This window comes from Apostichopus japonicus, chromosome 21, assembly GCF_037975245.1.
Source record: "Apostichopus japonicus isolate 1M-3 chromosome 21, ASM3797524v1, whole genome shotgun sequence".
Classification (NCBI taxonomy): domain Eukaryota; kingdom Metazoa; phylum Echinodermata; class Holothuroidea; order Aspidochirotida; family Stichopodidae; genus Apostichopus; species Apostichopus japonicus.
The window spans coordinates 13,121,218-13,133,597 of NC_092581.1; the positions used below are offsets into that span (position 1 = coordinate 13,121,218).

The 12,380-nt window shown below is 37.5% G+C and overlaps 1 protein-coding gene across 5 annotated transcripts in view; it reads right to left on the reverse strand.

Annotated features, from left to right (window-relative positions):
- The window catches only part of LOC139962600 (uncharacterized), a 139,795-nt gene that overhangs the window by 21,810 nt on the left and 105,605 nt on the right, over window positions 1-12,380 (reverse strand). For all 5 annotated transcript variants that reach the window (XM_071962732.1, XM_071962733.1, XM_071962735.1 and 2 more), the window contains 11 exons: window positions 12,042-12,186; window positions 7,380-7,548; window positions 6,772-7,028; window positions 5,673-5,801; window positions 5,093-5,323; window positions 4,292-4,475; window positions 3,469-3,710; window positions 2,817-3,203; window positions 1,899-2,145; window positions 849-1,015; window positions 20-229 (listed from right to left, as the gene is read on the reverse strand). In XM_071962732.1, the coding sequence (XP_071818833.1) occupies window positions 20-229; window positions 849-1,015; window positions 1,899-2,145; window positions 2,817-3,203; window positions 3,469-3,710; window positions 4,292-4,475; window positions 5,093-5,323; window positions 5,673-5,801; window positions 6,772-7,028; window positions 7,380-7,548; window positions 12,042-12,186 (2,368 nt within the window). The remainder of the gene's footprint in view (window positions 1-19; window positions 230-848; window positions 1,016-1,898; window positions 2,146-2,816; window positions 3,204-3,468; window positions 3,711-4,291; window positions 4,476-5,092; window positions 5,324-5,672; window positions 5,802-6,771; window positions 7,029-7,379; window positions 7,549-12,041; window positions 12,187-12,380) is intronic.

Sequence of the window (12,380 nt, forward strand, 5' to 3'; positions counted from 1 at the left end):
TATAATGATGAAATTGTACCTATGTATGTTTTGGTGTTATTGGTCAACCATGTTGAAGTTAAGGTCGCATGGACGAATTCCATTTCTCGGATGTTACTGATGCTAACCAGGGAAGCACCATGTTCTTCACAATCACGCTGAGAATCTGTCCAACGGTTGTCTTGACTGGCTGTCATAAATTTGTAGCAGTGACTATCGAAAGAGACCCAGTCTGGTGGGCAGATGTGTTCTATAATAGAAAGGTAAATACAGTAACGGTAAAACCACTTAGTCACGAACGGAATTATACGGAAAACAATTACCCCTCCCCACCCCCCCCCCCCCAAATAGTGTTATTACAGAATAATGTCAAACATCTATTTTACCCTCACTTAAGTAGGTCTAGAGAATTGCTTTCAATCGGGCGTTGAAAGATGATATGCTTTAGAACCATATTATATTGCTCTTGTCTGTCACAGGGTTATGACTATATATCAGAAGAAGCGTGTGTTCTTTTCTGATACATATATACACAGCACATCGCTCGCCAACATGTAAACGTTATCTTTTCCAAACAAACATTAATGTTAGGTCAGGGCCTAGAACCCTGATTCGGGGCTAATTTAATCCAAAAGTCGGGAATTATGACCAGTTTGGAGAGAGAGTAAATTTGATATTTCCATTTACGGGCAAACTCATTTACCGCTTTACCTCCTCGCATCGGCATTATAATATGAGTATACTTTTGGCATGATCGGGAGTAGTGGAGGGGATGGGAGGGGAGGGGATGAGGGGAAGAGGGGAGGAGGGAAGAGGGGAGGGGAAGAGGGGAGGAGGGAAGAGGGGAAGAGGGGAGGATAAATCGTTACCTTCTGATTGGGGTTGAGGTAGAGAAGAGTCCTTGAATTGGTATCGTGCTGTTCTATACTCAGCCAGGAACCCGGATGCCTCATTTGCATAATCTGATACAAAGGCAAGGTCTAAAGTGTTGAAACTGGAACGGACTGGAGAGGGCGGTAGGTCAGAATTACAAAATCTGCGAAAATAAAATAAAAATAAATTTTATAAGGAAATTAATCAAGTGAAATGTATAATAGTGAAATAGAAAAAAAACAGCTCCGAAGTAACAAACGAATTTCGAAAAAACTAACTAATATTGAGTAGACGTATTCAAACCTGTTACCAAATGATTCCGGAACAGAGTTTGTGCCCCTATAGCCAATTTAACAAACCATCATTATGTTGGTATCGAAAATAAGAATTAAAAATCTAAGAACTTGGTAGAGGTTACAAACAAAGTTTGTCGGAGTTGCATAACTAGTGACATACCACGAAATACTATTCGGACATTTCTCGTTTTTTGTTGTTAATAGTTGATCAAATTAGGAATATATTGACCTCACATTATCTTAACATTACAATTTCGCACCAATCAGGTTCTTAACAAACGTACTCAATTTCATTTTCCTGACCTATTGACAATTCATTTGTTTTGACTTTATTATGTGCGTTTTTGAAATCTGTGGTATGATTGCCATATCCTGTATTGTACCCTTTCCGCTACTCAGTTCATTGCATACTTTAAAGTGACGGTTAGTAGGCTATATCATCAAACTAGAGGATCACATTTTATTGATATTTGTTTTTTTTTCTTTTTCTATCTTTTTTTCTTTTTTCACCATTTTTTTTTTGGCAAAGGAAATATATAGAAACACGTCAGGAATGAAACAATCTTTTCCTGCTTATATCAGCAGCGTGTACGTAACAAAGGAAGGGGAGATTAAAGACCTGAACCACACATGGGGTTCCATACAAAAATTAGCCCAGGATCGGAAGGAGTGGAAGACTTTTGTTGCTGCCCTATGTGCCAAGAGGCATAATGGGCAGTAAGTAAGTAAGTAAGTAAGTACGTAACAAACCTTCTCAACTCGTATTCCTTTTCGTAAATTTTCACGTGATCCGCTCGGCAGTCAGGTGATCCGTCCACGTCGAATTTGTGAAAAATAAGTTTGACAAACGTCCCGACTTCTGTACGAATATGCCAGGTAGCATGCTGATTAGGGAGGTAGTGGTTAGGAAAGTTGGTGGAGGCAATAAACGCCGATGAATCGGTACACGCGAGTTCTTCGTTACCGGAGTATGTTCCTATGCCACAACCAGGGATATCTAGGAAGAACAATATTCATATTGTTTACTTATATGATTATTGATATGGATATGTATATGTAAATGTGTACTATGTGAACATTCTATATGTGTAAATATGTGTTGAACGATAAACGCCGATGAATCGGTGCGAAGCGAATGCTTCGTTGCCGGAGTAAGTTCCTATCCCACAACCAGGGATATCTATAGATAGAAAAATATTCTTATTTGTTTACGCTATGTATATTGATATGCATATGTTTATGTAAGTACATCTGTACTATGTGAACATTCATGTATGTGTAAATATGTGTTGAATGATAAAAACGCCGATGAATCGGTTGCGAGTTCGTCGTTACCAGAGTATGTTCGTATGCCACAACCAGGGATATCTAGGCAGAAAAATAATCATATTTGTTATCTATATGATTATTGATATGGATATGTATATATGTGAGTGTGTAGTAAGTGAACATTCATGTATTTGTAAATATCTTTAGAAATTATAAAAGAAGGCCCATGACCCCCTTAACACCTAGTTTTTCACCCGACCAAATAAAATATAAAACTCCCGCGAATCCGTACCCCTCCAAGCTCCTCCACCCAAAAAAACAAACAATAAAACAAGCAAAGAATGCCTGATCTCTCCAACGTTTCATAGAAATTGATGGGTAAAATGACGACGAGCTTACCTTTGCTTTCATAATGCACCTGAAATCCCAGAGAACGTACTTCCAGACCAGTCTGAAATACTATTTTAATTTGTGAAGAGTTAGTTAATATGTAAGGTGTGACATCACCACAGAGAATTTGACTGTTGCCGTCGATACCCTCTGTGTCAGTAATGAATATTTCCACGGAATCTGTGCACACTCCCGTGACTGGGTCTTTTCCCACATCAAATTCTGTGAAATTCAGGGCGATGTAGTTACCGTCTGGTAGATCTATTGTCCAATTACAAAATGAAAATGGCGCCAAACTTGAATCGACACTGTTGATTGAGAACGAACCATTCAGATCACGAAATACATCCATGCCACCACATCCGGGCTCGCAGCCTTCTCCATTACCTATGCAGTCTGAGGAAGAGAAACAAAGGGTGATGAAACTACAGCATAATTGTCATGCTTACAGGTGAGGTAACGATGGATGAACCTTAAACGGTGACTTTAAGTAGAATGTTAATCTTGATCTGTTATAGACCAAGAAAAAAAAAGAAGGAAGAATGTTATTAATGTTTCAATAGCTATATTTGTGTTTGCAAGATATTATTCACATTCCCAAATATGCTTACTAAGACACCTAAATGGCAAGGAAAGATAAATATAAAAAAATGATATTTACTTTTGGTTTCATAAGTCGCTATAAATCCCAATTTCTTGGGCATGTCTGCTTCGAGGGGACCGATGTGGAGTCTTAACCTCACATTGCTTGATCGGCTCGTCACGACCATCTGCCGATGGTTGCCGCAGTAGGAACCTCGTAACCTCGGGCCTTCATTCGGGAAATGATCGGTTATATTGAGGACGTCCTGACAATACGCTGAAGATTTGGACTTACGTAAGCTTAGCTCCTGGAAAGTGAATCTGTTTGAAGAAGCAAAGAAATTGGCGGATTTTAACGATCTGTTTGATTAGTGGTTAGGATTTACGATGAGTTATTTGACACTGATTATTAAACGGTTAACAAGTCAAGTTATATATTTCGGCCATCTGTCACCCCTCCTGCTATCCCTCCCCCTCCCCATCCCCTCCCCTCCCCTCCCACTCCCCTCCCCTCCCCAAAGTTTTGCAGTCGATTTCTACCTATTATGACAGAAATATTTGTATTAGCAAATAAGAGCTACAAGTAAGAAAGTAAGGAATAAAGATTGTTTTAGTAAAGACAACCTTGTTAATCATCTCAATCATCACATTAACAGCTCTACAATGGTGTGGGAAAAGAGGGCGGTGTGGAACGGGGGCCCACTCCCCCACCTCCATTGAAAAACGTTCATTCGGGAGATTTTTTACATTCAGTCGGGTAAGAATAAACCTGAGACGATTGAACCAGCCCTTCGCCCCTCCTCTCCAGTCTCACCCTTCCCTGCCTCCCTTGCCTCCCCCTTTCCCTTCCATTCTCACCCCCACCCCATTTCTACCTTTTCCAATTCATAATTTCAACCTACTTTACAAAGTAACCGTCTGGGGCTTCAATGTGAATTTCACACCACTGGCCAGTATTGTACCAAGGTGGAAATACAATCCCTTGGATCACGCCCTCTCTCTTTTCTGTGAGCACCACAGGCGATGTGGAATTCTTCCAAAGCTCCTCACACCTGACGTCGGCCAACTGTTTGTCAAATATTTCCGCTGTAGATAGAAAGATCACCAATGATATGCTTATCAACGTAACTTTTGATTATTTAATATATATACACATCTTAATTTAAATATCAAAACTCAAACAAACATAATACACAGAGCAGAATTTATGGGAAGAAAACACGCAAAAGAAGAAGAAACAGAAAGAGAAAATGGCACAACAAAAACAGACGGTATTTAACAAACTGAACTGATTCTACAACGTCGTTACCTATGGCAACCACATGCTCAGTTATTATACCCTAACCCTGACTTATCTAATTATTAAGCACTTAGCAGTTTCTATGCATCAGAACTTTCTGTGGCAGTTGCAGTCTCGGGGGGGGGGTGGTGGGAGGGGGAGGGGGTCGGGAGGGCATTATAATAGTGGCCTTTTCTTCAAACGTTCAAATATCAGCACATCAGATTATTCAGGAAAGAAGTATTTATGACGTCTTGAAATATATGAATAATCAATTATTATATAGAAGAGTAGGGCATTAGTATGCAAATATACGAAGGTTCTCATGTAATTTAATGAGGTAAATCAATGATGTAATTAATTATATTTTAGTATGGTTATTTAAATTGAAGACGTTTCTAGTCCCGTACGTAAGTATACTGACCAAATACATCATCCGGAATGGTAGAGTTCAGCTGTTTAAAATCAGTCGTGTTAATGATGGATATCCTCGTGTGATCAAACACCACCGACTGGGTTGAAATATTGACTACTGGCGGTCCTTCAATAAGAGGACCAGATACGTCATAATCGTAATCGATGTCGTCATAGAGAGGTATAGAATCACCATATTCAGATGAGGGCGCTATCAGAGGAACATTTAGACTCGCCAAACCTGGGAAGATGAGGAAGACACACACAGGGAGGAGAAATGGTATATTATTAGCTGATCTTGTTTATAACAATAGACTAAGATACCCCTAAAATGACTGGATAGGTTATTTGCGAATAAAGATACTTAAAGACAAAGCCTAGACACAGAATATAGCAGCATTGCAAAGCTATGTCAAGACGATATATCTATTCCCCCTGAAGCTGTGTGCTGTCAGGATTTTTTTATCACGCAATCATGTGACCATAAACGCCTCCTAGAATAAGTCATAATGCGATGTGTTAGGTTAAGCTGTGAACGTGTAATAAGAAACATTATACCGCATCGGTAACGAAGTCATATTTATACTTACGTCGGCAAATTTCCCCATCTAGTGACGTCAGGTAATATCCACGTGGACATGCGCAGTGGAAACTTCCAGGCACATTGACACATTCATGAGAACAGGTACTGTCTTCCTCCTGCAAGCACTCGTCAATATCTATTACAGATGAAGATGATAATAAACAGCCAATGACACCATAAGACAATAGGGGAGATACCACGCATGCGTGAAATACAATAAATAAATAACTAGTCTTGGTCAAGGCGTTTGTTTGTACGGTTATCGACCATACGTGTAAAATAGAATGTGAGTTTTCGAATGTCGTAAACACTTCAAGATCCACCAGAAGGATATCGTTGACAACATCGTTACTTTGTTCGGTCGCGTATTGCCAATGGGCATACACCCTCACCCACCCACCCCCGTTGTTATGTGGGCCGTACAACTCCCTAGCTCGCTACCTCCTTCGCGTTTCCAATTCTTCTCTACTTTGATAAAAGGTGGAAATATAAATCAAATAATGTTATCACTTTTTAACATGTCGATCAGAATGTTTGTTTGCTATTGACGGATAAAAGATTGTCATCTTCTTTCCGTCTGGAAAGGAATTAAACCAAAACAAACCATCCGTCTATCATTTTTTTAAATCTGTTTTCTTTATCTTTTCTTGAGATCATGAGGCAAATCTTGGACTTGAACTAACTTATGATGTCGATCTCTATTAATTATTGTTATTGTTGTGTTTATTTGACATAAAGTGAAATGAAAACAACTGTTTGAGCTTTGGAGTTCCTGGACCGACCTATTCACCAAACCAATTTCTATGGTCTTTTTCCCCGTTTGGTATGGACATGTTAAAATACCATTAAAATGCTAAGATATTATTTTTTTTAAATAAAGTTGCAATTTTCAACAAAATCATGATTCATTGCTTAGTTAATGTATCAACAGTTTGCAACAAAATGACAAATTGACAAAATGACAAAAACAAAAATGACAAAAAATTGACAAAAACAAAATGACAAATTTACTAACATATACATTTAAGTGAGAAATACAACATTTTGCTGAAGACAAAATGACAATATGATTATTTATCAAGAAAATAACTGTTGAGTTGTCTCACCGATTTGACAAATGGTACCACGTGATACAATGACGTCACGACATGAGAAAGCTCTCCATTTCATGCTGTCATCCATGTCGAGATAGACACATATACCGATGGTATTGTTATCCGAAATCGAATCGGGTAACCATCGGAAGTTTTCGTACGTCATCGGAAGACTCGACTCATCAGGTAACCACACGAAAGATGTTTGCTGATGAGACGCCATCTTCTGGAGTCCAATGATGTATTGATATATGAATGGTAATTGGAATCTATAAAGGAAAACATCGTAGTTAATCGATCGATCAATAAGTCGTTTATTGATAACGTTTTCATATTTATCTGCGACAAACTCCACGAAATAGTTTAAAAACTTATTTTTTTTAAAGTAATATTAAGTAGGCCTATCTCAACATTTTAACCAGACTAAGACAATTCTTTAAGTGAACCGAGCGGCTTTCGGAAGTTTTTCGTATATCATCGGAAGGCTTTAACATATGTTACAATTTTTTAAAATAAAATTACAAGTTACATTTTTTTCTAAACACAATGTAAGGTTTATGAGGTGGGGGAAAGGGGCGGAGGGGGGGGGGGGGTTGAGATGAGAATTGCTTTAACTTTACCGTTCCTTTTCTTTCTCAAAGAATTTCTGCAGTTTCGTGGATTGTATGACCGCAGAATGACTATCTTCCATGAAAATCTCCTCACATCCATTACTCTCCTGGGTCTCTACCGTCCTCAGGCAATAACCGTCGTGCTCGGTATTTTTCCCTTCACATATGTGACCCTTTTCTTAAATACAAAAAAGAGAAGGATAAAAATTATTATTACCTATTTATTTCGCAATTAGTTCTATAAATTTCAAAATAAGTTATCATTATTTATTATTCGATATTGGTTTTTGTTTTTTATATTTGTATTACACAAGACAGTTGAATTGTAAGGTAAACTACTGCAGTATAGAGTTGTTATGACAACACAGTAAGAACAGAGAAAGGTAAGGTCCGTAAAGCGCCAACAAATGTTAGACAGAAGGTTCAAAATGTCGGTGACGAACGAAGGGACAAGAGACAGTGGACAGGGGACAGTGGACAGGGGACAGGGGAAAGGGGACAGGGAACAGGGGACAGGGGAAAGGGGACAGGGAACAGGGGACAGTGATCAGTGGACAGGGGACAGTGGACAGGGGACAGGGAACAGTGGACAGGGAACAGGGGACAAGGGACAGTGGACAGGGAACAGTGGACAGGGGACAGGGGACAAGGGACAGGGACAAACGTTCACTCTTCAATAATTGTCTGGAGACAGGTTAGCAAGTATATGTGATGAGTGATCTAAATCATACTAAATAAAGACAAAACCCCGTCCGAACAAGAATATCCTAACAGTAGGATTATTAACCATTCGGCTAATGGTCAATGAATCTGTAAGAATAGAAAGACTGACTGAGTATTGTACTTTCATTCAAATTGACGGCCATTTTGAAATTTCTACTTTTTGCTTAAAAACGTGAGAGAAATACTGACATCTCCGTCGAAATCACACTCTAAATTAAAAAAAAAATATATTCATAATTTCTTTAGCCTATATATAGAAGATATAAATAAACTTGGGCAAATTTATGCTGCCATGAAAGCTACGGTCCAAATTTTTATGGCGGTATAAGGCTTGTAAAGCTGTCAGGTCACAAAACCCATCTTAAAAATGTCAAAATCTTGTCAAGGATTTTTAACATCTACACACGCTGTTATTATTTTTTTTCAAGAATTCACATTTCTGTATGTTTGAATAATAAATACAATTTTATGGTTTGTTTTGAGAATTTTTAAGGCCCATAAATTGTAAATTAAATCATGAACCAGGGTTCGATTCAGCTTCATGAATCATGCAATAAGAAGCAAAAAAATATTTCACATTTTCTCACCAACAACGTATCTATATCTGAAGGATAATGAAATATACTAAAATGGATGACATGCGTTAGATTTTATGACTGTAACGTTTATTTTATGTTGGAGATATAATCCTGGTTTCCTTAGGAAGAGTATGCATAATTTGTTTCAACGATAGTCCAGGGGTTAACTTGATTTACATATATCAATATATTCTACAACATCCTGGCGAAATTTGAATTCACTTCCGTACTTTCAGATTCCGGAGTTGACATTTTTTTCCCTCAGTGTATACTCAGCTCTCAATATCGTTATAACAGTTTTTCCCCACCCCAAATGATAGTGTTAGTATTGAACGAATTTAAGTTACGAGAAAAGTCATTGCAGAAAGCAGGATTATCTTGGTTAGGGCCATAGGTACAGACAATGGTAAAGAGCCGATGATTGTAGTTAAATTCAACAATAATGCATCTACTATGCTGGTCAGTATCAATTTCAACAGAAAGATTGGAGTTAAAAAAGAATAGCGACACCCTTACTTAAAGCAGTACCATGAGAAAAATAATTTCCCCTCCCCACTCATTAGTCCAGAAGCGCTCCACCTCAGGGGTACTGTGCGTTTCCTGGTCAAGAATTATATTAAAATAACGGCGATGAAAATATGTAAATTATTGCCTACGTTTTTTACATTCCCAAAGCCCCTGACATATACAGGACCAAATCTTAATATCAGCTAAAAATTAATATGAATCGAGATGTGAAGTACATTCTCTGCATGTAGTTGTACTTACGACGAAAAACAGAATTGAGATGGAAATAAGGTTCACATAAACACAAACACATAAAAACACAAGAAAATCCAAGATAACTGTAAAAAGAGAAGCAACGTGGCTGGGATCCACTTGGGAACAACAAAAGTCCCGTCGGTGGCTTCTTGTGGGGATTTACAAAAATGTTGCTGGACAGCAGGAATGGTAAATTAATTGTAGAACAGATTGGAGACATATTACAGGGTAAATGGTGAAGTATTTCGGTTGTTGCCAGGAGATACATCAATCAAATTTATACGGTTTTCCATCGCTTCTTCTCCAGAGGCCCCCCAGAGAATCTTAGTCTCACTCCATTGTGATAGAGGTGTTGTACTTTTGGCCCCCATTTTCTTTTTTCACGTAGGTCAGCTTGGGTGAGGTCGTTCAATTTTGCACGGCTTGACTCCTGCTTCCTCGAAAACCTTGGTAGCTATATTAATGCAGTCTTCTTTAGGTGATGTTTTTATGCCGACGATTCTGATGTTGTTCCTTCTAGAGAAACGTCCCTGCTTGTTCAACAGGGTGGCATGGATGGTTTGGGTTTCTTCTAGGTGTGTTACTCTTTTTCAAGCGAGCTACACTGTCTCTTTAATGCGGCATTTTCTTCTCTGAGGTCTAAAATTGCTTTGTTGAAGCCTTCTTGCTAGGATGTTATTTCTTGTAGGAGAGTACTGCGTAGACGGCCAGTGCTTGAATTAACGTCTCTCGCTACATTGAGCTCCTCTGTGTCTGTGTCTTTATGCCTAGATGTGGTTAGGCTGGAGCTGGAGCTTAGGCTAGGTTGTGCAGCCGCCTCTTGGAGTTTTTTTTTGCCCAGGCTTCCTTTGGGGCGGTCCGCGTATTTTTTTTCCCAGGACGAACGTGGGCATCGGCAAATCAATTCCCTGGATTTCAAACATGTGACGCTTTTTCAAAAAAAATGTTCTGAATCTTTTTTCCTAGTTTTGACCCCAGATTATGAACGACAATCCTTCATATTCGTAGAGAGAGGATCCTTAACCCACTTTCTAAACCCTAACTCTGATTTCAAAGGAATTTGTAAATTCCTGAAAAACCTGAAACCCACGTTCGTCCTGGGAAAAAAAATACGCGGGCGGGTCCAGCAGGCAGTTTGCAGCAAGGAGGAGCTTAACATTATATAAAATCTCGCTGAAAGGTTTCGTATTTCTTGACCGCAGGTCTGTTCCGTGTCTTTTTTTATAAAATATTTTACGCTTAGCAACTAGAGGTCTTGTTACTTCAACATCTCAGGTCACAATCACAATTATTATTATTATTATTAGTATTATTATTATTATTTTTAATTATTATTATTATTATTTGTTCTTCAAAATGTACATCTTATTTGTACCCAACAAACTAAATTAGTCAGAATGTTGTTATAACTTTGCAATCCACTGAAAGTTGAAACCATATACGCCTACTCAGTTAATGGTGGAAGGGCAAATACAATGATGTAAATGGAAATCATAACACTTTGTTGTCAATGTGAAACTATGATATCAAGTTCTTCTACAAAACTGTGACAAGTCAGCTATCAAAATCCTGAAAATTTATTGGTACAGGAAGTAAAAGCAAATTTTCACGACGATGCTAAGAACGTGGTCCATTCTTCGTCAAAAGCTATCCAATGCTTGTTATTCAACCAAGTGCATTTATTAAAATATATTGTTACATGTTTAGTTTTTTTCTTGATCGAATTTGGTTTTGAGTATAGAAAAGAATCAATAATAATAAACATTAGACTAGTATGATCGTTTAATCTGAAATACATTGGGAAGGTTTGAAAGTCATGTGACGGAGTGATCTATCACGTGACCTATAATAAAGACTAATAACTATAAAATAATAAATGAAACCGAAAGTTAACGAATATAAAGCAAAATAAAACAACGTTAACGTTGTATTGCGATCAAATTAAAGTTATACCCACGTGCGCACGATTTATTTCAAGAAGGTGTCATTAATAAATTTGAGCTATAATAGATCAAATCTATACCGCCTGACCAAATATCCATGGTAAGATATATTGTTTTTCGATTGGTTCATGGCTATTAACTACGAGCGGTCATTAGCGTAAAAGTACGAAAAGCAGTTAAATTCACATCATTATCCAATGATTTACAAGCTTTACATTTTTAATGCGATGTTTGTGTCAATTTTATGAAGAGGATAAAATTAATACAACTTGCCTTTTAAATAAAGGAACTTTCCTCGTAAATCACTTCAATTTTATGATAGTTTCAATTTGAACGATCAAGTGATGATGGTATACGTTGTTTAGAATGTATAGGGAGGTAGGCGATTATTTCCGTGTTTTGTAGAAATTTTATCAAATTTGGTTGTAGGTTTGATGACTGTATGTATATGTATACAAATAATATATATATATATATATAAATATATATATATATATATATATATATATATATATATAAATATAAATATAAATATATATAAATATATATATATATTTATATATATATATATATATTCATTATATTGTTATTGTAATATTGTTAATAAATAATCCAATGAAATATATAACGTACGTCTATGGATATTCATCATTCTGCTGACTTACCTCTGACACCACATCCGATAAACTCCAATCTCAAGCAGTAATTCCGTAAGTTACCCTTGGGATTTATTCTAATGGCATCCGTCATAATGGGACGATCGAGGGAGTGTTTAGATTCTGTGTCGGGGTCCGGATAAGTTGTAAACTCCTGTATGAAGGATAAAGTGAATATAAGAGAGTTAAATGAAAGCAAAATCTAAGGAAATAAAGAAATGTAAAATATTGAGTAAATGCTATTGGCGTAGTGAATAATTGTCAGCGTACACCCTTCCGGTAAACGTTCTCGACGCCGTCATTAACACCGGCATTGGTACAAACATGGGTACCCATCGGCACCTTCAC